The following is a 27,670-nucleotide window of genomic DNA, read 5'->3' as shown; positions in this document are numbered from 1 at the left end:
GGCTTTTTTTATTAAATCTTGTAACAACTCTTTTCAGGCTTGTTCTAACAATACGAGTTCGGATAGTAACCCTACCAAAGAACGAGGCATCCAAAAAGCTTGTTCGTTCTTTTAAAAAACTCTACAAACAAGAAACTAGGAGAAAGTAGTATGTTATGATCATCATGATTCAATTAGTCCCATTAGAGATGTATACGCTTACGGTGTCAGTGTAAAGACTTTTGTGAGGCCTTATTCGATGTTCAGATTTTTACGTCATGTGATAACTCACGTACGTGAAAAGCAAACCCCATGGTATGTATTCTATTTAATCATTATTTTAACTAGGATAAATTCCGCGCAAAAGCGCGATTTTTTAGATCGCTTTGTATATAATAGATCTTAACAATTACATTAGTTGTACTTAACTGTAATACTAACCATTTTCAATATGAATGAAGTATTAGGAGGTAGAACGAAAAATTTAGTATTTTTAGCCCTAATAAAATTAACAGTTTATGTGAGACTTTCTTTTTCTAAAAATGTTATTTATAAAAAATAAGATTTATCGATTTAACATAAAAAACTTATGATTCTTTTTCTCCATATAATACGTTATAGTGAAGTGTACAAGTGTACAACTATTAAATATTAATGTAATTTTTGTTAGAATATGCGAAGTAAAAAATATAAAAAAAAAGGTGGAATACATAAACTATTTAATAATGTGAGTAAAATTTGTATATGTACATACATGAAGAAATTGTTTAATAATATGAGTCAAAATATTAAGCCCAATTATGGATGTTTTATTATTTGAGAAGATATTCAAATATATTATATAAATACTCATAGAATAACATCCTAAATTAAGACTCAACTATAGCTAAAGCATTTAGCAAAGTTATAAATATGTAATGATTTTTTTATTTAACATAAAACTAATGATTACAAACAATATTTTTTCTCAAATTATGTTAATGATTTTTTTTTTTTGTGACAAAGCTAGTAATATCGGTTTAATGTTTTGTTTTATACAAAATGTGTCAAGTCATTTTCTAATTAGAAATTTACAGTTTAAAAAATTATAGTGAATTTATCTTATTTTAATTGAAATATTATAATTTAGATTTTAAAGAAAATATTATTATTTGATTAAAAGATTATATTTTGATGTAATGATAATAATTTAAAGAAAGAAGTATTTTTGTTTCCTTATTTAGCTTGATGCCTTTTGGAGGGAAAATTTTGGATAGTTTTATTCTCTTAGTATATACGGGGATTATGATGTTGCTAACAAGGAATCGTCAAGGATTCTAACCCTTTATTTTCCAAAGATTATGAGAAATTTGCAGAAAACACTTTGTATTATGGTGCGATGACTCCTAATGAGTAAGTGATCTTTAGGCTACATAGTTAATCCGCTTTACCCATAATTTATTATTTATTTATTTGTATTCTTGATTATTGTTTTGATTCTATGTTTATGATTATTGTTGCAAGATGAGAATATTTCTTCTACAAAGGTGTTGAGGATTTCGGACCATGTAAAAGAGAAAGACGTATAGAAGTAACCCAAAATTTCTCTCAGATATCAATCATGATGGATCTCATGTCTTTTTATTTAATTTATCTAATTTTATCTTGTACGGAGTAATAGATTAGGCGTATTTCCACGGTTGAGATGTCCGGGGAAAGTATACACTCTATCACAACTATCCTGTATTTGGATTTGTAAGCATGTGATATTCCTTAGTTTAATCAAACAAAAATGACGTCTAATTAATGACGTCAAGTTGTCCACCTTTTATTCCTTCAACTAGTTCTTTTACACGTGAAATTCACGGGATGTTTATGTTTGACGATGTTGTAGAATTTTTGAAGGTAGAGATTCTCACGGTGGTGCCTTCATTTTTTTTTGTAAATAGAGCAATTTGGTTTACTTTTTGCTTAAACACGCATAATGACTTCAATATCACCTACATAAAGAAAAAAAATAGAAATTAACAACATTATACAGATCAGTAATCAATAATTGTTGAAAAAAAAAGATCGAAAAAATAAATTAAACTACTTAAAATATTCTACCCTATATAGTTCAATTATGGTTTGTAGAGTAAAATATTTCTTAACGGCAAAGATATAGTATTATTAACTTAGAAGTCGAATGAATTTGTAAATTAAATAGGCATTCAAAGATTGCAAAAAAATAATAATTTCAACAAATGAAAGAACATAACTTTAAATTAATGTCTAGTAAATAAAAACATTTAAAGTACATTTATATGATGATTAGTGTAGATTTTGATAAGAAGTTTTCTACATAGGAGAGTTACGAGTCATTGTTATAGATGTGTCATGTAGCACTATTGTGAGGGTGTTAAATTGTTATATAATTAAATGCTCAATATACATTTTTATGTCAACATTTTCTAGATTTCAATACAAAAGTTAGGTTGATCAGTATATGTTTTGAAGAGGTAATAAAGGCTTTTAAATTTCAACTAGTTTTGTGACCCGTGAAAATCACGGGTTTGATTCTTTTTGTTCTTTTATTTTTGCAGTATCTTTCATGAATGCGTTATTCGGCTTGTTTGTCTTTTTGCTTATTATCTTGAAGATATGTTGGTAGGATACCTAAGCAAGACAATAAAGAGAGTTCTGCCACAGTTCCTGAGGATAAGTATATTATAATATCTAAGAGCAATAGCAATAGAAGAACTCTATATAAAGTTCTTCTCATGCCATATCATATTTGTCTATTTCCAATATTTAAGAACTTTAATCCACAATAGAGGAACTTTTTTTTTCCTTTGGAAATAGACAAAGTTTTAAGACACTTCACATTTTATATACATTGTCATTGGTCATCACATTTTCATATGCTTATCAACCTAGTTCTTATTTTAGAACTCAATTCTTAAAATTAGGAACCAACTTTATAATTTAGTGGATCAACTCTTTAAATAAAGTTCTTGTTGAAGATCTCAAGAATAAGAACTACTATTGCTAATGCTCTAATGGGGTTTAGAAATTTATTATATTAGAATAGTTGGAATTTGTTGGAAATCACACACTCTTTATTGAACAATGACACCAAAACTCATGAATCCCTCATTTTAAAGAACATACGAATGTCCATTCTCTGATTTTGAAGGCTGGTATTGCATATAAATTAACTGAGAAATTGTATTGTCTTGTGTTTCATCAGAGCACTTTAAACAACTTATTCTCAAAGCCTAGAAGCAAAAGCAAACACAAATTATTGGAAAACGTAAAATTGCATTCAAACAGTAGAATATTAAGTTTGCAAACTACTTTTATTTTGCTACGGTCCTCGTCGTATTTGTCCTTTTACTGATTGTTGTCTTGTTGTGTTAATCAATGTCAGTCCCCTTTATGTTTTTGTTCCCTGTTTTTTTTTACGGTGTTTAGATTGTCTCTTGATTTCGAGGGCGCTTGACTTTCTAACGGTGGTTATTCAGTTCACTCAACATTGATGGCTTTTGGTATTCTAGTACTTGATATATTGTTTTCAGTGTTGTTTTGGTGCGTTCTAAGAAACCTTAGTCCTATTTTTATCCAGCAAAAAAACAAAAGGTTGGGCACTTGAACATCTAATTCTATTCCTTATTATCTAACGTATTCTAATGAAAAAGAAATGTAAAATAAAGTAAACATGTAAAATATACAAATGAATGGATAATAATGATATTTTATAACTGAATTTTATATATTATCTTTAGTCAATTAGAGACGATATGAATAATGCGTAGAAAGCGCTCTGTTATACAACTTATGTTTATCTTACTAATTAGGCTAAAATTACAAGTTTATTTTCTTAAATGCAGAGTTTGTTAAACTTTTTCAGCAAATAATACATTTATAATTCTTGTCGATTTGTCGGTCTTGCAACATCGTCCTTGTAAATTCAATTGATTTCCAATGTATCGGGAAAAATATTATTGAAATGATTTTTGTATAACGAAAGACCTAAGTGATATACTTAAATTATTAGCAAGGAGTTGATGACATGTGAATTATACAAATAAAATTTTAGAATAAATACGCATTCAATAATTTTTAAAATAAATTTTATGTGAACAATTTTTTAGAGGATACACGAAAAAATGTATATGTTCAACAATGACATCATTCTAATTTCATTTATATATCTCTTATCAATTAGAGTCATCTCTATATCTCTTATTGTTGGTGAACTTTTATGTGAGAAGCTTTAACGCCTATCCCGATGAATTCCAAAGAATTAAGGATGCACAATTTGTATTATTATACTTCCATTATTTTAATTATCACCTCATTTACTTGTGCGTAATAAATAAGATTAGGAAAAAGTTTGCAATTGGTGAAGTAATGTGAGAATTTTACCCTTAAACGATGACATTTATTTTCTAATTTTTAAAACAGTTATAAGATGCATTTGGTAAAAGCACGCCCCAAAGTAGAAATTAAAGAAAAAAGAGTGATAATATAAAAATAGACAAAAAAAGAGAAGTGGGGTGATAATTAAAAAATATTCGTAACAATTGATTATGAGAAAAGAAAAATATATACAAATCATTACAAAAAAAAATAAACATTTCTGGAAGAAATATTGGAAGTGCTAGAAGAAAATATTTGATGAAAAACAAAAATGATTTAAAGGCTTGAAAGCATTCAAAGTTGAAATAATGGATTGGGGAATGATCATTAGATTCCAATCAAAAACCATGCAAATTATTTACCTTGATCCATATTAAAAGATCCAGTTTATATTTTTGGAGCATATAACTTCAACACTTCCATTAAGACTTTGATTTATAATCTTGTTTGTCGACTAAAATATTTGATTTATAACCTGATTCACAAAATACAAGTTGAAGAGTACACGAAAAACTAATAAAGTGCACGAAAAGGTGTAAGACAATTTAATACAATTTACAAAATTTGTCAATTAATATTCCAAGGGTTTGAATATATAATGTAACATGTCACCAATAATTAGAGATTCATACTAAAAATTTGATATTGCGCATACACCATAATAATAAAAAAAGGAAAACTCAATAAAAATGAAAAATATATTCAAGTCAAAAGATTGCAAAGAAGTTTCATAACCATTATTTCCAAATTTCATGCAATGTTTTTGATATGTGAGTATGTCATCCTCCTGCAATTTTAATACAAACACAACAATAATAATTAAATATGATTCTAAGTCTTAATTAGTTCAAAACATAATAAGAATAAAAAAAAAGTTAAATAATTCAATTGGTTATATATGCATACTTTACCTACCAACTTTTGGATAAAAATGAAAAATAGGATTGTTGTAATATTTATATAAGAAATTTTTTGTAATTAATTATCTAATTAATTTTAAGAATTTATTTGAGAGAATAAGAATATTTTGTGAACTAAGGGGGGGATAAAAAAAATTATGAGGAAATAAATACAAAGTATAATAATTGTGAGGAAAAACCAAAAGACCATTTATTAAATAAAAGAAATAAAAATTAAATGAATAAGTAGATTGATACTAAATTTATGAGAGGAAAATAAAGAGTTTGTATTAATTTGTTTTTTGTATTTGCAACTAATATTTTTTATTGTTTGTATTTTATAAGTATGTAACACATGATATTCAGATATTACTTTTAGTTAGATAATCAAGTATCTAATATAATTGAATTATTATTAACTAATAGAAAAATTACACAAAAATAATAACTAAATATCATTCTAACTCTTAACTAATTCAAAATATAATAAGAATTAAAAATTTAAATAGTTCAATTGGTTATATATGTACTTTACCTACCAACTTTTTGGATAAAAATGAAAAAGAGGATTGTTGTAATATTTACATAAGAAATTTTTTATAATTAATTTTCTAATTAATTTCAAAAATTTATTTGAGAGAAGAAGAATGTTTTGTAAACTAAGGGGGAGATAAAAAAAATTATGGTGAAATAAATACAAAGTATAATAATTGTGAGGGAAAACCAAAAGACCATTAAATAAAAGAAATAAAAATTAAATGAATAGGTAGATTGATACAAATTTATGAGAGGACATAAAGAGTTTGTATTAATTTTGTTTTTGTGTTTGCAACTAATATTTTTTATTTTGTTTGTATTTTATGAGTATGTAACAGTTGGTATTTAGAGATTACTTTTAATTAGATAATCAAGTAATTAATATAATTGAATTATTATTAACCAATAGAAAAATTACACGTGGATTAAAATTAAATGCTTTAAGTAAGCTTTTAACTATATTGTATAGATATAGATATAGATCATATTTATATATTTACATGTGTATTCAATTTATTGAAATTGAGCAAGTTTATTTCAATGATATTTAAGAAAGAGTTGCACATATAAATAATTTTAAATTAGAGTGATGTAAATTTTTATTTTTCGTTTAACCAATTATACTTTTAAAAATTAAAATGTCAATGTTTAATGTTAAGTATCTTATTATTTGCCCTTAATATTTACAAATTATTTATTATTTCATAAACAACGTAGAATTAGAATTACGTGATATTTATTTGTTACTTAAAATATCCTAAGAATAAACGTAGAAATTTGTGAATTTTGATTTTTAATTGTTTTTTAATTTATCTAGAAATTAAAAATGCCAAAATTTAATGTTTTTTATACTAATTTATTTTTTATGTAAATATTTTTAATTTGTGTATCGTTTTAAATGGATCATTATACGAACATGAATTACCCTCTTAATTAAACATGTCACACTACATGGAAGATTGGTGACGTGGAATTTTGGTAATGCAATGTGGCATTTAGTAATGTGAGGTGGCATTGTCTATGTGGCCTTTAAAGCTTAGCCTTTTAATAATATTTATAGATTCCATAATGCAAGAGAATTAAGCTTGGTCATCTCGACTCTATATCAATTAAAATTCATAGGTAGTAGCTCTCGACTTCCTTTTTCAATAGGTAATGAGTGAACTTGTTTTCAAACTTACGATATCAAAACATGGCATTTAAAAGAAAATTTTGTATGTGTCAAATAAATTTTCATGCTCTTTTGAAGATGAATTAATGTAGTAGTAATAGGAAGAATAGTCGGGCTACTAAACTACTAAAAGTAATGCAAGTCAATCCAATAAGTAGTAATAATCGATACAAGAAGATTTTTTTTCCTATAAAAATCAAATATGATAATAATGTTATGCTCATTCATCCATTTTACAACCATATTCATATTTTACTTATGGTTATAATAAGAGAAAATTGTTGATTACAACCTTTTATAAACCACGTTTTGAAAATTACAGCCTTATATAATTTTTTTTGAAAATTACATCCAAAATTTTACTTTTCTTCTAAAATTGCACCACGACCATGTTTCCGGTGAAATTTGTTAAAATGTGAACGAAGTGCCCTTGCTTAATTGTTTGCCTACTTACCCAGATGATATCAATTTACCACTCATTTCTTTCACTTATTACCTCTCATTTAATCTAAAACCTCATCTAAACTCATCTTCCTCAACATTTATCTCTAAAATTATCCGCAAATTACTCGCTAATTTGTACTGTAATTCATTCCTCTATCGTAATTCATTCTCCATTGTCAAAAAAGGCTCCAGAGTAAGGATTTCATACACCGTTGTTTGCTTTAATTTTATCTTCAGTTTGTTGTTGTTAATGTCACTGCAAATTTCTAGTTTTTCCCCAATTTGTTGTTTTTCAATTGATTGAATCAAAATTTTAAAGTTTGGCCAAATTCCCCAATTCAGGTTTTGATCTTAAATTCCTTTTTTAATGCATGTGATTGTATTAGATATTGGTATGAATTTGTAGGAGCTTCCTACTTTGAAGAACCCTAATTAATTTCAATTTGGGGAAAATTGATTTAGAAGGTATAAAAGAGAGATGAGGAATGTAAATAAGGTAGAATTAAATTTCGTATAAAATGGAAATAAGGTAGAATTCAATTTTGTATAAAAAGAGCAAATGAAAATAGGGTTGAATTGAATTAGAATGATTAATTAGGAATATTGTTGAAGTTTGATGAGGAATTAGAGAGATGAAGAAGTTGTCAAAATCTCATGAAGGAGATGAAGATTAAGGGAATAGAAAGGAGGAAGGTAAGGGCATTTTGGTCATAAAAGATGAACTTAAGTGATAAAGATTCAATTTGGAGTCAATTGTCCACCGGAGTTAAAGTTTTGGCTGTAATTTCTCATCAGAAGTAAAATTTTGGATGTAATTTTCAAAAAAAATTATATAACGCTGTAATTTTCAAAAAGTGGTTTATAAAAGTCTGTAATCAACAATTTTCTCTTATAATAACTAACCTAATTCGTATCAAGTAAAAGGAAAATTAAAAACATATATTTTCCCATATCTTTAGTTATGTATTAGTTCATAGTCAATCATCTCAATGTAGCGGGAAGTAAATAAAAACTATTGTCATCTCTCTAAACTTATTGATAAGAATGATATCTTGTAAACTAAATATCTTCCCAGTGCAATGGAGAACAAAACAACAACTAAACTAAAGGTAATTAAATTAGAAGTTTCAAACTACGAGTAATTTTTTACTTAATATGAAAATGGGAGTAAACGACTATACAAAGAGGTAAATAAAAAAAATTCAATCAAATTAATACCTTAAGCTTATATTTAGATATCATTTCTCGACACCAATTTATCAAAACCTAAAAGGAAGAAAAGTTAAAATAGTGAAAAAAAAAATTTAATAAGAAGAGAGTAAATTAACCAAAGAAGAAAACAAAGGGAGGAAAAATAAGGAAAACAATCAAACAGCACGGGATGATGAACAAAAAGCAAAATGCATCCTTTCTTTCCAATATTCAATTGTGATCTCTAACAACCTGAAAAATATCAAAAAGTAGATTTTAGTTTAAAAAAATTGTTGAAAATGAAATTTTAATTCTCGCATAAGATTAGTTAAGCAATTGAAAGGTAACATCGATATAGGAAAAGGTAAAAAGGCATGTAACTTATAGAATGATTAAGTATGAAATTAATTAAGAAAATTTAAGTGGGTTATTTAATTATATGTCAACCGTTTCAAAATTGAGAATTGAGAGGGTACTTGAAAAGCTTGTATTATATTGTATAGACTTATTATGAGATTAGTTTGTTGAGCATTTTGTGCTTGTTTTTCCTATTGACATGTGGTGTATGGTGGATGCTCAAGCTAGCCTTTTAATAATATTATATAGAATATTTTTATTTATGACTAAGACTATCCGTCTTATTAATAAGACGGGTCATTTTGATATCACATTATGTAATATAGGTCAAGTAACTAGAAAAAGATTGGGAAGTGTAATTAATTAAAAAATAAGCTAGTGTATAGTAGACGGAGGTAGGCATGCAAATCTGTAGGGGATTTGATAACTTGATGATTGACATGACAATACAGTAAGATTTTTAAAAAAAATTGTGTATTACCCTCAAATTTACCTCTCACATTTTCAGACATTTTCCTATCTCTCCTCCAATTTACTCATTCTCCCTCTTCACTTCTTGAAAAAACGTCTACAAAAAAATTAAAAAGCTTGATAAATCATCTTCATCAATACAATTACTAAAAAAACGATGGCAAAAAAAACCCCGTTAATAAATATTATTTTTTGCTCAATAATCTAGACATAAAACTCCTTAATTTTGATCTTCAAGTTACTGATCCATCTTCATCTCCATATGTAAGAATCAGTTGTAAGTAAATCACTAATGAAAAAGAAGGCTTTATAATCACATTTGAATGGTCATTATTTGTACTCCCTCCCAGTCACTATAATGTTCCCTATTTCCCGAAACGGATTATTCAATTAATGTTCCCCTTTCTATTTTTAGAAATTTTTAATCTTATTTTATTCATTCATCTCTTGTATCACCAAACCCCACACAATTCTTTTACTCCTATTTTATTACTTTCCTTTATGTTTTGACCCCACAATTCTTTATTTAACTACTAATAATTCATCCCTTTCTCCTATCACCAACCTCACAACTCTTTTACTCCTATTTTAATACTTTTCCTTAAGTTTTGTACCCATATCAAATGGGAACAATTTAGTGACTGAGAGGGAGTATAATTTTCCAAAATATATTGATTTTAATTATTATAGGGTTTATTGTCTTAAAATTGATTGAAACTCAATAAATCTTATTCTTTTATGGGTTTTGTTTCTTACTTTTGAATAAACTTCAAAAATAAGGATTTTGTTTGAAAATTAGTAGTATTTGATTATTACTAGATATGTGTTATCAATTTGAAAGATTATGTTACCAGTTAGGTTGTATGCAAAACTCAATATTAACAATTGAATGATGATTATAATATGTGACCATTTTCGCTTGCACAAATACTATCTTACAACCAGTTGTATAATAACATTGTACAACCATCTCAAAGTTGTCGAACTCTTACATAAAGCCGTTGAACTATTTTACAAGTTATTGAGCTATTTTACGTAGTTATTGAGTTTAATAATTATTTTGTTAAGCTCAATAACTTTGTACTATAGCTCGATATTGTTGTAAATAAAGCTCGACAACTTTATAACAAAGCTCAACTACATTGAATAAGTTGTATATACAACCAGTTGTATAATACATTAATCGTTTCGCTTGTTATGTTAACAGTTTTGCTAATGCTAGCAATTGTATTTAACTTTAAATTAGGAATAAGTAGTATTTACTTGTTGTTAGATATGTGTAATGACTTTTGGAATATGTAACTACTTATGTCGTGCATGAACTATTGGGTTAGGTATATTGATATGGTAACATATTATACTCATATGGTACGAGGTTGAAGTGAAGTGTTGATATGTTAACTATAATATTGAATTGATGTGATGACATATTGAAATGAAATGGTGACATCTGATACTTAAATGTTAACATAATATGCATTCGTGTATTAATGTGCTAACATGATGTCCTCAATTGATAACATGTTGAACTGAAATGGATACATATTATATATAAAATGTTGTCCTCAATTTGTAACATATTGATCTAACGATGGTGACATGTTAAACTGCAATGGTAACATGTTAAACATAGGTACTTGTCACCATTTTGGAAAGTTGTTACCATTTTGTGTTGGTTTTGGGCAGAAATTGGAATGTAACAACAACCGTTTGTGTTGGTTTTCGACAGATGATTGAACTTCCCTCTTTTATCCTAGGTGTCAATATAGAGGACATTGTCGTTGGGAAGGGACTAGATGCGTCAAAGGACATTGTTGGCTAGGTGCAATGCTCACCATGCGTTGCACTTAGGGTGCAGTCAAGAAAGGGGTGGCGAGGCGGGTCGTGGTACGGTGCATGCAAAAAAATGAACTATGGGCACGCCAATATGGTGGCGGTTTTTTATGTTAAACATTGTTACATAGTTACAGTTGTTGTTCGTGTTTGAATTTGATATATTTTGGATTAATATTGTAAATATTTAACAGATTTGTGTATGTTTGAGAGAATTAGTGACAAAAATTTGTGTTATGTGGATGTTTATATTATAAACAAAATTTGTGACTGTGTCGTTCGTAATATGTCACTATTTTCACCTATTTATGTCATCATATTTTGTTAAGCTGTAGGGTAATCAGGTTCTTTATAAAATCATGCTCTTTAAAATATTTGAAAGACAAACCTGTTACCATTTTGTATGATAATTCTCTCAACAAGTTAAAAATGTAACTTGTTACCATTTTAATGAATGTAAAATTGATACTGATATTGTTTAAATGGCAACACATTGGACAATTTAAAGAATGTATACATGAAACCATTTGTGGGTTGCATGTTATTTAAGTGGTGCTATTGATTATGTTGCCTAAATGGTTTCATAGTGAACACTTATGTCAACAAGTACAAAAACGTAATATGTTATCCTTTTAAGACTGCTTGTTTAATAGTAGTGCCTCATGTAATCTATTTGAATCGTTACTTATTAGTAAAATGACGACTTGTGCTGATAAAATGGGTAACAAATACGAAATGCTATATATGTTACCATTTTTTTTATATATGTGACCATTTTTCGAATGGTAACATATAGAAACAATATGCTTACATGAAAACAATCTAAATATGTGATCACTTTCGGACTGTATGTCTCTGGTAGTCAGTAATTGTATCATTAAAGTGAACTGAAATGGTTCCTTATGTCCAGTAGCGGACCCAGAACTTTTAAAATGGGAGCGCACAATTGAAAAACAAACTTAAAAATATAACAAAATGCTTAAATATTAAAATTCGTCTTACATAGTATTAAACTTCTACTTACCCAGAGCTTTATGTGCCTTTATTTGTGGATTCCCAAAAAAATTTAAACTTTTGTATTTCTTCATTAATCTAATCTAAAACAAAAAAAAAATGAAAGGGAAATCTCAGATTATGAGTTTATAATGTTAATTGGAATTTTTAAATTAGGGTTCCATTGTTTCAATGTGTCATGAATGAACAATTAAGTTTATTGAAAAGCAACTAGTAAAATAAAAAATATCAAAATTCACAACAAAAAATCAAAAATAGGTAACCAACAATCAAAATAAAAGTACAAGACATTCATATGAATAATATATCATAGACAATTTCAAACTAAAAACCTAACTAATAAAATTGGGAAGGAAATTAGGATTTGAAGTATTATAGTATAAATGGTTGAATAACTTACACTAATTTAGGGTTACGGTGGCGGCAACGGGGAAGGCGTGCTTATGGTAGTCGAATGAAAAAGATAAATAAAAAAGGAGTTAATAGAAGCAAGCAAAAAATAATGTGTCTAAGGAGATTTGAACACAAAACCTCCAAGTTTAGAACCAAAGCCTTATCGACCGAGCTACATGACTACTGATATTCATTATAGAACATGTATTCTATATATCTTTTAACTACGCATTTTTTTTATAAAAAAAAATCCGCCAACCGAGGGTGCGCACCCCTCGGTCTGCCCCTGCTTATGTCACTTAATTACTTAAATAGTAACATATTTCATAATTACTTCAACATGTTTATAAATATTATAGTATATGTTTTGATTATAATACTACATGTTCATAAGTAGGATTCCATGTGTAAAAATGTAACCATTTTAAGGCTTTATGAGGCCATCTGGGTATTGAATGACATTCATCACTTCATCCGCCATTTCTTTAATAACAGTTGAATTTGAACGGAAAAAAGACTATGAACATGAAAACTTGACAATGTTAGTGTATGAATACCATCTTTTTATGTGAAAACTCCTAAAATATTCAATTCCAAAATTATAAAAACCATACAATATTTATCATTCAATTCCAAAATGATAAATAGACCAACATGATAAAAATCATAGACATTATACAAAAAAAAAAAAAAATTGCACGATAATGATATAAACAAATTGAATAATTTATATAACTTTTTTATATCCTTTTGTGATTGATTTTCTACTTTGGATTGTATAAGGGAAAAATGCAGGACAAATTTAAAAGTAGAAAGATAAATCATAAGAAAACTTAGCAGTTAAAAATCTTAAGAGAGTAGTAAAGAACAAAAGAAAATTTGTGTTCAACAATTTCATCATAGAAGAAATATCATTATAAAAAAAGTGAATGAATATATGAAGATGTAAAGAAAGAAAACGGCTAAAAAAAACAAAGATGAATATCATTATTTACCTATCACAAGATGTATATGAAAACTCTATGAAAGTTTCTTTATGAAATGATCTTTAAAGAAAAAATGGAGACAAGAAAGTGAGGGGTTATGCTAGAACTTTTGGTGAATCAAAACTAGATAAGAAGATATGATAAATGTGAGTGATTTAGATTGTAGGAAAGTGACTACTTTGATTTTTTTTTTTTCTGACTCTCTTGGGAAGGTGAGAAAAAAGAATCTAACCTTATTAATTTTTTAATGGGCTATACTTCCATAGACACAATAATGATGATAAAGTAAACATTATTATATTTAAATGGGTTAATGGTATGTTAAACGGGCTAAACTTGACATGTCTTATGTTTCAGACCAATCCTTCCGTTTGAAATAAGAATTTCTATTATTCCTTAGTTTTATTCAAATGCTTTTTATTGAGTAGTGTTTTATACCGAGTACTAAAAAACAAGCTTAAAATTACATCTTTTTAAAATGTGGAGTTAAGTACAAAGTAATGCATCAAATTGTTATTGTTACATTATAAATTTAATGTATCGGGTTGCAAATAAAGAATTTTTATGTTACACTCCGTACTACATAATTTTTGTTAGCATTTTTCAAATACTCCTTTATCTTTAAGACTGTAATAAAGATGATAAAATATCATCTCGTTAATTTACTAACTAGTATAGATCCCGCGCAAATGCGCGTTATATATCACAAATTCTCATTGAAGACATGACATATCCGTCACAAGCTTGTGACGGATACCATTTTATCTCACAAAGTACCCACTTTTTCTCTCTCTGCAACACTATTCATGTGGTCCCCTTTCTCCACTAACCCATTTTGTTACCATTTTATCTCACAAAATATCCGCCACAAATGGTAACCCGTCACAAGGGAGACCAATTGGTTATATATAGAGATCTTAATTTTTACTATAATACTTATAGATTTTAGATTTATATCTCATAAATTTTAAAAATAAAAAATCAATCTTAAAATTAATCAAGAGAATTGAGTAATTTCATGAAGTGTGTTTTTTATGAAAATATTTTAGCTACCACGTATTATTTTAATAAATTCTTTTTTTTGTCACGAAATTAATAATGGAGTAACAATTTATGTATAGATTATAGTTTTATACCAATTTTGTTTTATTTTTGTTAAAAGATTATATTTTTAAGTTTAATGATAAAAAGGTTATTTTTACTTTAATAAATGAAATTTAATTTGTTTCCATATATAAGTTAGAACACTTTGGAGGAAAACTTTAGATAAGTTAATTCTCTTAGTATATTTAATTTAATAAATGAAATCTTATTTGTTTTCATATATAAGTTAGAGCACTTTGGAGGGAAATTTAGAGAACTTTTATTCTCTTAGTATATAGGGGGGTTGTCTTTAAATATTACGCAAGATAGGGTCGGGTCATTTTATTTCAAGTCAATCCGCTATCTCCCAAATCGTTAATGAGAAATCTCATCAATATAATACTCCATCAATACAAGCAAGGGTGGACGTAGGAATTTGACACACGGGGGGAAATTTTTTCTTAAATAAATCATCTTCCATTTTATAAGGCACTTTTTGTATGTTATAATTTTTTTATATATAAAGTAATAAAAAAGGAAAATGAGTTAGCGCCACCGAGTGACACCCAATCATGGCGCTACCCTCTCACATGCAATAAATGGGGACCCACAAAATAATGGATACATCTCATAGAATAAGTGGAGACCCCAATAATAAGGGGTGCATGTGAGAGGGTGACGTCCAAATTGGGCGCCACCCGGTGGCGCCGTATCATTATCTTTAAAAAATAAAGAATTAATGAGCTAAATGTTAGTTGTATATCAATTTTTTTTTCTTACAAAACAAATTCATAGCACCGAAAGCGACTCTTTTAAGATATAAAAAAATTTAATTCCCTATTGAACAATGAAGACAAGTGACTCAATGGTTGTTACATTAACATAACACAATGGAGGTCTAAGGTTCAAATCTTATTAGGAAGTAAATTTTTGACAAAAAAACTATTGCCCAAATATTGTTTTACAATGGCCTTCCATATTGTTTGACAGTCCATAAACATTAAGCTTTGCTTTTTGTGCCACGCATTTCCCTTACTGGCATTCTTCACTGTGCGTGCATGCAACTGACGTAATAGTGCATAGTTAGTTAGTTAGTTAAAGTTTTTGATAACTACTTGTACTACACTGTTTTAAGAACTTCTCTCAAAATAATTTTCGTTTTAAAAATACTACCAATAAGTTTGATATTTTTAATAACACTACCAAGTCTCATCCAAACCTTAATAAAACACAAACTCAGCCATTTTTTTTAATTTCCATCTTAAAATCCTTTAACACTACCAATACTACCGTTTGTCAATCATTTTGGGACAAAATCCCTTTAACCTGGCTTCATCTTATTCACTTTTCTAGGGTAAAAAGTTGCTTAAACTTCATCAAAGTAACTGGTTAAAGGGATAAAATTTACTACTTAAGACGGAAATTCAAAAATAAATGGCTAAGATTGTGTTTTGTTGAGTCTGGATGAAACTTTGTAGTGTTTTTTTTAAAACAAACTTAGTGGTGATAGTTTTTAAATGAAAACTTTTTTTGGTAGTAGTTCTTAAAATAGTGTAGTACAAAGGTAGCAGTTATTAAAAAACCCAAAAAAACATTCTCAATATATAAAAAGTTAAACAAATAAATGAGACCCTTAAATAGAATAGGTAAAACAAATGACCCTTACGGGAGTAGGGTTTTTTGGGCCTTCTGTTATAGGCTAATGGGAGGATGACCAATAATAGAAGGAGAATACGGATGGGGTGACGAGGAAAAGGATGGAGGTCGATAAAGGGAAACAAGGGGAAAGAATAAGAGGTATGTAGATCAACACTATATCTATATATAAGAGAGATTTGAGCGGATATATTATTTCTGTTGTCAACTACCTTAATCATAATTTGAGTATTTGACAATGTGAGATTAATAAGAAAGTTTTGGAATATTATGTTACTAATCTAAACGACTAAATGTTGTGTTGAGAATAGATAGCAATCAATCCCTATCTGAGCAAGCTAAATAGTAAAAACACATTAACAGTTCACTGTTAAAAATTAAAAGTTAACCAATTTTAACAAACACGATTTTTAAAGTGATTGGACTCAGACCGATAATGAATACTTTTGACAAATACAATTAAAAATTGATGATAAAAACACACAAATTCACATTCTTAAATCTAAGTTTTGATAAATAGTAGCAAGCATAACACTAATTGTAAAAAACTTTCGACTTAGGTTAAATGTACTTCATTCATGTGAGGGTTCTACGCAATACGTTTAATGATTTCATGGCAGTCGATAAAGGGAAACAAGGGGAAAGAATAAGAGGTATGTAGATCAACACTATATCTATATATAAGAGATATTTGAGCGGATATATTAATTCTGTTGTCAACTACCTTAATCATAATTTGAGTATTTGACAATGTGAGATTAATAAGAAAGTTTTGGAATATTATGTTACTAATCTAAACGACTAAATGTTGTGTTGAGAATAGATAGCAATCAATCCCTATCTGAGCAAGCTAAATAGTAAAAACACATTAACAGTTCACTGTTAAAAATTAAAAGTTAACCAATTTTAACAAACACAGTTAACAATGATTGGACTCAGACCGATAATGAATACTTTTGACAAATACAATTAAAAATTGATGATAAAAACACACAAATTCACATTCTTAAATCTAAGTTTTGATAAATAGTAGCAAGCATAACACTAGTTGTAAAAAACTTTCGACTTAGGTTAAATGTACTTCATTCATGTGAGGGTTCTACGCAATACGTTTAATGATTTCATGGCAGTCTGTCGATTTCAGAAAGTAAATGAACTTGGATTTTAAACATTATATGTCATTGTTTGGCTTCCAAAGACGTAAAATATAAGATAATGGGCTAAGCTAAATACTTATTATCTATACAAGGAGGATGAGAAAAATGGAGAAGAATGAAGAGAAAAAAAAGTGGGGAGAGGAAGAGAACGAGGGAATTGGAATGAGGAATAAGGGGAAGAGGGAAAGCTAAGGGGAGTAGGACAAATAGCAGAAGAAGAAGGGGAAGTCAGAGAATACAAATAGGGAAAGAGGAAAGGGATGAAGGTTGACGAAGAGAACAAAGGGGATTAATATGAGAGCAAGTGGAGGAGAAGTGGAAATGGAAGGTTTAAGGAGGAAGGGGAAAGAGATGAAGGTTGAGAAAGAGAGTAAGGGTAAAGAAGAGGAGATAGAGAGAGGAAAATGAAAGGATACGGACGATAAGAGAAAAGATAAAGAGGAGGGAAGGGGGGGGGGGGGGGGAGAAAGTGAAATATATGGAGGAGGAGTACTTGGAAAAATGGGAAAAATAATATGAGAGCAAGTGTAGAAGAAGGGGAAATAAAGAATACATAAGTGGAGGATAGGGAAACATAAAAGGTATAAGGAAGAAGAAAGGTGCAAGGGAAGGAGGACTACGAGGTTGAAGAAGAGAAGGTGGTTTAGGATGCGACGTCGTTGAAGAGAAAAGAGGAGATAAAGAGGATGGTGAAGTAGAGGGCGAGGAAGGTTGGGGAAAGAGAAGGAAGAAGAGGAGGAGGGATAATGTGAAAACATTGATTAGTATGAGGATGAAGGGGAGGAGGAGGTGTGATGTTTACGTTACTTCGCAAAGTACAGTATAATACTAATGTCGTATGTACTCAATAGAGGCAATCGTAATCAAGATATCATTTTTTTCGAATAAGCATAGAGAGACTAGACATATGAGAAGGCATGGAGACATGAAAATAGAAAGGGGGGAGGGGGGGGAATAGGAAATAGGGCAAGGAGAATTATGAGAATAAGGAGGTGACAATGTTAATGAGAAAAAAAGAGGGGGAAAGAAGAGAACGAGAAGAAAGGGGAGAATACTGATGGAGAAAAGGATAAAGGTCGAGAAAGAGAATAAGGGTAAAAATAGGAGGTAAGGAGAAGGAAATGGAGGACGTGAACTATAAAAGGAAAGAAAAATAGGCAGAATTGGGAGGAAAAAGGGGAAAATATGAAAGAGTGGTACGTGAAAAAATGAGATGAGTAATAATATGAGAGCAAGTGGAAGGGGAGGAAAAATAGAGGATATATAAGAGGAGGATATGGGCCATGGAAGGTATAAGGGGGTAGGAAGGGAAAATGATGGCGGTCGAGAAAGAGATTAAGGGGAAAGAAGAGGTAGAGAGAGGGAAATGAAAGGATGCGAACGATAAAAGGAAAGGGAAAGGAAGGCGTGAAGGAGAAATAGGAAAATATAGAGAAGTAGTATGAGAAAAAATGGGCGGCGGCTTAATATAAAAGCATCAGAAAGATGGGGGAGGGGACAAAAGGATATAGAAGAGGATGATGGGGGTAAATGGAAGGTATATGAGAAAAGGAAGGGGGAAGTTACGGAGAAGGACCACGAGGATGAAAAAGAAGGGGAAGAGGAAAGAATGGGATGAGAAGGAGGATAGGGAGGAGGATGGGAGAGGAAAGATAAGGAAATGGAGTGAAGGGGGGGGGAGGTTACAAAGGAAGAGAAATATAGAAAGAGAAAAGGAGGAGTTGAAAAGGGAAAGAGGGCGAGTAGAGGGAGAGGGTCACAAGGAGAAAGAGAGAAACAAATGGGAGGAGGAGGACAAGGATAAGGGCGGGGAAGGGAGGGTAAGGAAAGAAGAAGGAGCAGTATGGAAGATTGATTAGGCTAATTTGATGAACCTATCAGATGGTCGAAAATTAAATTAATTTAGCTTTACTATAAAGGGTGATGTGTTTGAGGTTATAAATGATGATAAAAGCGATAATGATGATGGTGGGGAGGAAGACAATGACGATGATGATGATGATGATGATGATGATGATAAGGAAAGGAGAATGATCATGATGACGAAGGTGGCGATGTGTGTTCATAAACCTATATTTTAAGTGGAAATGTTCAGAACTTACAATTAGAGTTATGTAATAGTTTAAACCGAGTTTGATATATGTGTTTTGTTTATTTCCCAAGCACATACCACTAATGCTTGTGTATTGCATGTAATTGTGTTATTCAATAGTTAACCATCCAAACAAAAGGCGTAGTTGTTTTCCTGATATTCACGCTTTCAACAAAGCTAAATAATTTTTTATGTAGTCAATTCAACCATCAAAACCATGAAACATCAATAGCTTCATTGTGAGCGTCACCCAATAGGTACGTACAATCGGATAGAAAAAAATACGATAACATACACATAAAACGTAAAAGATTAAAATATCTTGGGGGAGGGGGACGGGGCGCACCGTGAACGGTACAGGGAGAAGATGAATAGTAAATGGGAGAAGGAGGATGATAAGATGGAGGAACATAAGGAGGAGACAACGTTAGAGAGAGAGAGAGAGAGAGAGAGAGAGAGAGAGAGAGAGAGAGAGAGAGAGAGAGAGAGAGAGAGAGATAAGGGAGAAAATGAGGAAGGGGTAAATGGAGGAGGATAAGTAGTAGAAGGAGAAAACAAAGGGGGATATGCGGATGCGGGGAAGGAGAAATGGGTGGAGATCGAGAAAAGAGTAATAAGAAAGAAGAGAAGGTAAGAGAAAGAGAAATGAAATGATGTGAACGATAAGAGGATATGGAAAGAGGGAGGAGAAGTGAAGATATGGAGGAGGAGTAAGAGGGAAATGGGAGAAGTAGTATGAGAGCAAGTAGAAAATGAGAGAAAATAGAGGATATATAAGAATAAAATAGGGAAACACAAAAGTTATAGGGAAGGAAGAAGGAGGACCACGAGTTTTGAAGAGGAGGAGGTGGTTTAGGATACGGCGGCGTTAGAGAGAATATAGGGAGAGAAGCAGGAGGACGAGGTAGAGGGTGAGGAAGGTGGAGAAAAAGAAGGAGGAGGAGGAGGAGTAAGAAGGTTTAAGAGGAGAAGAGCTATTAGTATGAGGAAATGGAGGAGGAGGAAGAGTAATTATAATGAAATAAAAATATTATAAACCCGTCTAGGAAATCAAAGAATTTATCCATGAATTGTTTCAGAGGTGTGCCAGTGTGGCGTGAGACTAAGCATTACTAGGCGTGTTAGTCTTTTCGTTAGCCAACGTTCATTTTACCTTCTCGTATTTATCAAGTTCTTTAAGTCTTATTGCCGTAGAAAAACCTGACTTTGCCCTAGAAATCCAACGTTAGCTCACGCATGAAACGTCAACAATCAAGATATCACAGTAATTTGGTTTAAAAACGATTTAACTATCAATAAAGTACCATAACAATAGTTTAAGTTTAACAACAAACAATGTGGAAAAGAAATATGCTAGGATACGCATTAAACGTCAACGTTAAAAAGATCTTGGGTATTCCGTAGGAATCGTGCAAAGGGAACGAATATACCACAATGTCCGCGAAAATATACAACCGAAATATCTTCCCAAAGAATTTATTCAAGTAAAATATATTATAAAGACGAAATTGTCTTGGAGTACCGTGCGCAACGCGCACAGTGCAACCAACTAGTACAACAAAAAGTCTATAGCAAGAGTCAAACCGAAGACGCCAAACATCTACACTTCGCATTATAGCATATGTGCCACATGATCATTATGCATATAATCTACACTTAAACTTAAATATGCTAAATTTTGTGGTGCGCACGTGCCCATCCGGTCCCCTAGATCCGACATGAATACAAGTATAAGTACAACTCAACACGTATAATATAATTCGATCGGCTTCGGGAATCCCACTCGTGCATTTTTTCGCTAGGAAGCGGCCGAGTTTAACCCACCGGTTCAGTTACGGAGCAGTTCGGGTGAAAGAAACACGTTCTACTTCTACTGCTATATCCCCAGCGTAATAAGAAATATTTAATGAATGTAAAGTAAGAGGTATTAGGACTGTTGTAGAATTTTCATTCCTTCCCCATATGAGTTAATAGGGGGCCTAGATCAAGCTCATACTAGGGGCAATGCTGCCCAATAAGCCAGTATGACCCACCAAGTCCAAGAATGATAATTCAATCATTCACGAGTTCACCGCGAAATGAAATGAGATTCCCATTTCTTTTGATAAGTTTAGTCTTTCGAGCTTACAAATTTTCGGATTGAAGGAATTGTGTCCTAAGACATTTCCGGCAATTACTAAATATAATATATGATATAATATGGAGATAATTATTATATTATAAATCATAATTACTTGCTAGAGAATAGTTATAATAATTACTCACAATAAGATTTGATTAATGACTAAAACAATACAATCCTATAAGGTCACACATATAAGTACAATCAAGAAATAATAACAGTCCTATAAGGAAACAAATATGAGGCACCAGTTTTAGGAAAGGAATATGAGTTCTCTCCTTGTTCCACATAACTCTACTATGGTATGTGATACTATATATAAAGGATTCTAGGATGATAGAAATTGATGATGAAGCTTTTCCATAAGAAACCACAAGGGAGAAAACATATTGCTCTTCCTATAAACCGTCTGCCTCAATCACCCATAAAAGTAAGAGAGTTATAGTGATCCATCTCTTCCGTTCTAGCAGACGTGGTTTTCCGGTTTGTGCTTTTAGACCGAGTAGAGGAGCAACAAGTGGGGCTCTCAAATCTCTTATGTAAGCTATTTGTAGAATTTACGCTTCAAAAGGTAAATATTCTTTTCGCCTTTTGTTATGATTCATATTATCTTATGCATGTGATCCTAGGATAGATGTTAGGAAATTGTTTCCGAAATTACGCTTTCACATCTATGTTTTCCTGCAGTGGTATCACAACCACTTGCATAAGATTTTTTTATCATAATCATATGCTAGTTTTTTTTTTATTTAATTATGGAATACTTTAAACATGGAATAATTTGCATAATTAATATGGTGATAATAATTGATTGGTAAAATCATGTTTAGATTGGATATTTTTTTTCTGTTTTTTTTTTGTAGAAATCAGCTTCTCATTAGAAAAAGATAATTTCATACAAATTAGAACCACTAGATGAACAAAATGACTAGTCTAACTAATCATATGCTCTAGTACCTCCTCTAATACACTACTATTAATATTAGCATACAATCGAATAGAAACATAATATTTAATTTGATAGACAACTTGCTCAATTGTGCGAGAAACCCCTCTGAAAATTCGCCAGTTCCGTTCTTGCCATAAACAGTATACCGTGGCAGCCAGACTACACCGAGCTCTTTTTTTCCTCCATCCCTTACCACGATATCTGGACAGTTAAAGCAGCTCCTGATGCAAACAGAAAGGTCTTCTCGTGACCCCAAGCCAGAGCAGAATATTTTGGTACACAGTCCTAGAAAAGGAACATAAGAAGAACAAGTGTGGATGATCCTCAGCTGCAGCCAGACATAGGTAGCATCTGTTAACAAGGTGCAAACCCCTTCTATTCAAATTATCAGTAGTGGCCAGTCCCCTTTGCACTGCCATTCTTACAAGCATAGCATGTCTAGGCATGACCACTCCATCCAAAATAGGTTTAGCCCATTGAAGATTAGAGTGTCTCCCATGGAAAACAGCATAAACCTGGTACAATTGCAGCTTGCTAGTCCTACTCCATTCCTGTAAAGAAGCTTTGGCATCTACAATTGAGCCAGCCTGACCAACAAAATCATCACGTGCAGCAAAGATAGCTTTCCAAACCGTGGAAGTGGACTGTGATGGCATCACACTCCAACAGTCCAAACCCTGCAGATGGTAATGTTGGCACCACTGCACCAGATGGAAGGGGATGCAGTAGAAATCTTCCAAAACATTCGCAGCAACAAAGTTTTGTTCCAGCTCAAAATTTCCCTTATATCAAATCCTCCTTGTGCCCTGCTCTTACAGACTTTCTGCCACGCAAAGAAAACCAATTTGTGTGCACACTGATATCCCCAAAGAAATCGTCTACACAATTTGTCTATCTCATGGATTTCCCCCTTACGCAGCATAAAACTTGCACACCAAAAGCTCTCAATGCCAAAGATAACTGTGTTGATGAGCTGAATCTTTCCAGCATAGGAGAGATTACAGTTAGCCCAGTGATTAATCTTGTTCTTTATTTTTTCCAGCAGGGAGAAGTACATTTCCTTAGTCAGTCTCGAAGAGTGTAAGGGGACACCAAGATACTTGAAGGGAAATGTCCCCTCCAAGTAACTAGTATCCTTAAGAATCAGCTCCTTCACCTCAGGGTGCACTCCCCCAAAATAAATGTTGGTTTTGGAAGGGTTAGGGTGTCAGGCCTGAAACTTCAGAAAAAAGATGCAAACTGGCTTCAACAGCTTTAATAGAAGGATAGTCACCTCTTGTGAAGACTAGCAGATCGTCAGCAAAGATAAGATGGGAAAGTCCTATCCTGCAACATTTAGGATGGAAGCTAAAGTGTTGATGTTCTGGCAACTTTCTGAGGATCCTAGATAAGATTTCCATGTAGAGCACAAAGAGCAAGGGGGAGAGGGGGTCACCCTGCCTTAGTCCCCTCTTCCCAGCAATTTAGATTGGATTGGAAAAATTTGCATAATTAATATGTTGATATTAATTGGTTGGTAAATTTTTGATTTGTATTTAATTAAACAAAAAAATCGCTTTTAATATTCACGCGGTTATTGTTCACGGGTACAATTCAGATCTAAAATTTTATCATCAGGTCCGAGTGTTGTATTTTGATGAAAAGTAGTTTTTTTTTAGTGTAAACAACATTTTAAACAAGAGTGCGTATCCGGGTTAACGTTTTTAAGCCAAATTCGAACGTTTTGATTGACTTTTAGGCCGTTTTATATTTAAAAAAATTATGTTTTTTTTACTTTTTAAAGTTGTTTTTGAGATTTATTCAATTTGATTGATATTTATTTACAATGGTTGTATTGATTCTAACTTGATTAGAATATCTTAGAAATTCTAATTTGATTAGGAGAGTTATTTAAATCAGGTTAGTTTTTAATTTGATTAAAGACAAAGCTAAAGAAAATTATGATTATACAAATTATTGTTAATAATGATAATTATTCTATGTTAGAGTGATAATAATTGAATTAAAATAATAACCGATTCGTTTAGTTTATTACTTAATTATTGGGTAGTAGAACTATATTGTTAGTTTGATTGTCATTAATTAAATAATGTTTGCAATTATCATAAGTTAAGATTTATATGATTATAATCTTTTTTATCCGTCTTTATTGTGATTCAATTATAATCTCGAGTTTATCATGGGAAAATATGCATGACTAATATGGAGATAGTGGTTGATTGGTTTTTGTTAAGAAGGCAGTAAATTATGAATTTTACGTCAAAGATTAAAATTTTCTTTTATATCTCAATGATTATAAGATAATTCATAATAATTGCTTGACTTCATTAAAGCCAAATTCTATAAAAGAGTTTTGTATGAATTTGGGTAACAAAACAGAAAAATCATTTTTCCTTAATTTATTATAAGTTAATGATTAATGATTCATACTAATTCTTCCCCAATAAAATACTGGTTTGTGTCGATTATATAAAATTGTTTATCTTTTTGTTACAAAGATGAGTTTAATTTTATTTTCCTTCTTTAATTATTGGGTTTTGAGAAAACCGATTAATGATTACGGTAGGAAGGGAAGACATGTGTTTCATCTATTTGGTCCATTTTAATTGATTCAAATTGATTGTCATATTGGATGAGAGAAGTGTACTTTTGGGAGTCCATTTTTGAAATAATGGTCAAAAATAAAATATTTGTCGTTTTGGGTCGGTTTTGAAAATATTTGTCAAAATGGTGTCCACGTAGGCTCGGGATTTCTAGACCTGAAACATGCCACTACTAATGGCGTGTTTTGTGAAGGAAACACGCCATTAGTAGTGGTGTGTCTTTACAACAATTTTTTTACTCAACTGACTAAACTTAAAAAAAAAAAAAAAAAAAAAAAATTACACAAGACACGCCATAGGGGATGGCGTGTTTCCCCTCCGAAACTCGCCATTCCCAATGGCGTGTTTGTTTTAGTCCATTTTTTAATGAAGTTTCTTTCCCTACTCATTATAAACACGCCATTTGTAGTGGCGTGTTTTAGGTCCAGAAATCCCGAGCCTACGTGGACACCATTTTGACAAATATTTTCAAAACCGACCCAAAACGACAAATATTTTATTTTTGACCATTATTTCAAAAATGGATTCTACTTTTGGCCATAAGGGGAAAAATTGTTTTCCTTAAAAGATAAAAAAAAAAAAAAAAATCTTATTTCAATAATTTATTTTTTCGTAATATGATCAATCCTATGATAAAATATTACAGATTGAGTTGTAATAAATTCGTTGTTTAGTTTATGACTAAATCGTTAAGTCGTGTTACTATTTTTCTTTTTTAATTTTATTCTGAATCCTTAATCGCTAGTTAGTATGATGAATGGTTCATTATTATTGCGTATTGTGAAAGCGGCGTTTGAATGCCATCATATTTAATATTGTGATTGCTTGAGGTGATTAGTATGACCCAAATTAGAATGGTTTACGATCTGCGTATCATTATTTTTTGTAATGGTTTACGATCTGCGTATCGTTATACGTTGTAATAATTTATTTTTTTGTCGTGTTATCCGAGCAATGTGTAATTATTTTAGTTCATATGATTGCGGGGACATCGTATTGCAATGCAATTATTTATTGCTTTCTTTTAATTTTTCTTAGCTAGTTTGCAATTAGTAAAAATTAACGTAATTCAAATATGAGGTTTAGGGAAGATGGAGGATGTAGATCTAGAAAATTTGAGGGAGGTTTCTTGAAAGATGGAGATCCGGAAGAAGCTTTTGGACCTAGTTAGTTTATGGTACATACTAGATTAATTTTTTTTATGCGTACATTTAATTTCGTTTTATGTTTGCTTTTATTTTTGCGAATGTGGTTATTTTCTATGAGGTTACTGTAGTATGACCGACATTCGATCCCTAAAATTGAAATATTAAGTCTTATATTTTTCCAAACCACACTTATTAAGCCTTAGAACATAAGTGATAGGTTCTAGCAAAGCAGGGTGTCACGTGTATTTCCAAGAATAATAGGATGGGTTTATGAAACCTACAAGTTTGGTTTAACTCAACAAAACTATCAAAAGACATAGTTTTAGGTTTTGAAACAAAGTTGGTGTATTAACAAGGAGTTGTTAATATATCAACTAAGAGTTATAAATTGTTATAATTATGAAATGGTTTACTTACATCAAAACACCATTGATTAAAGGCAGGGCCAAAGTCCGTTTGATGAATAGTGGGAAAATGTCATTTAGGGGATAATTTTTAAATGACATTTAATAGTTTAAATTGTTGTTTTAAACTACTTTGATGGACATTGTTTTTACTTGTTTATTTTAATTTTAAGTAGACATCATGCCTACTAACCATAACAACTTTTTTGTTTTAATTTGTACTCCGTCCTTAAGAAGGACAAATTGACTGCTAATAATATCCAGAAAACGAATCTGAGAATTGTTCTCTGATGTGAAGGAATGGAGTCTGTTTTGAACATTTTATCTCCGCTGAACTCCCTGAAACAATATTAGATGTTGATAGAAATGCCATAGAGCGAATTATTGTGATAGCCGTGCAAGTGACGTGTTTAATGCTAGTATGTATGGAACTAAATAATATTTTGGTGAAATGGATGCATACAATATTATGACACAACTAAAAACGATGTTTTAAGAACATGCTAGGCTAGAATTATCCGAGGCTCATCGTAAGCAAGTTGGCTAGAGGCTAACCAGTTAGCCAGCATGTGTTAAATTTGATTGAACATTTTCAGGTCACGGAAAAAACTGGATTTCGCATAACCACTTGAGTTGGCCATTGATATTATGATCAATTCATTGCATGATGGTTTTCAAAACTTGGGTTTGAACTTTTGCATGTAAGACGGAAAAAAAGTTGCATGAAATGTTGATTCAGGCTGAGAGAAATTCCCAAATGAACCAGAAAAAGAACATAAAAATGTTCTTATAGTTCAT

General features: G+C 30.8%; 1 protein-coding gene across 1 annotated transcript; it reads right to left on the bottom strand.

The window, feature by feature from the left end:
* Positions 1-22,926: 22,926 nt before the first annotated feature.
* Positions 22,927-23,774, bottom strand: LOC141614662 (uncharacterized). Its single transcript, XM_074433407.1, has 2 exons — positions 23,538-23,774; positions 22,927-23,418 (listed from the first exon to the last, which is right to left on the bottom strand). Exons 1-2 carry the CDS (start codon positions 23,772-23,774, stop codon positions 22,927-22,929), a joined length of 729 nt encoding a protein of 242 aa, XP_074289508.1.
* Between the last annotated feature and the right edge of the window lie 3,896 nt (positions 23,775-27,670).

The sequence above is a fragment of the Silene latifolia genome, chromosome 11 (genome assembly GCF_048544455.1).
Source record: "Silene latifolia isolate original U9 population chromosome 11, ASM4854445v1, whole genome shotgun sequence".
NCBI classification, from domain to species: domain Eukaryota; kingdom Viridiplantae; phylum Streptophyta; class Magnoliopsida; order Caryophyllales; family Caryophyllaceae; genus Silene; species Silene latifolia.
The sequence above is the reverse complement of the archived record's forward strand: the minus strand, read 5'-3'. Positions and strand labels throughout refer to the sequence as shown.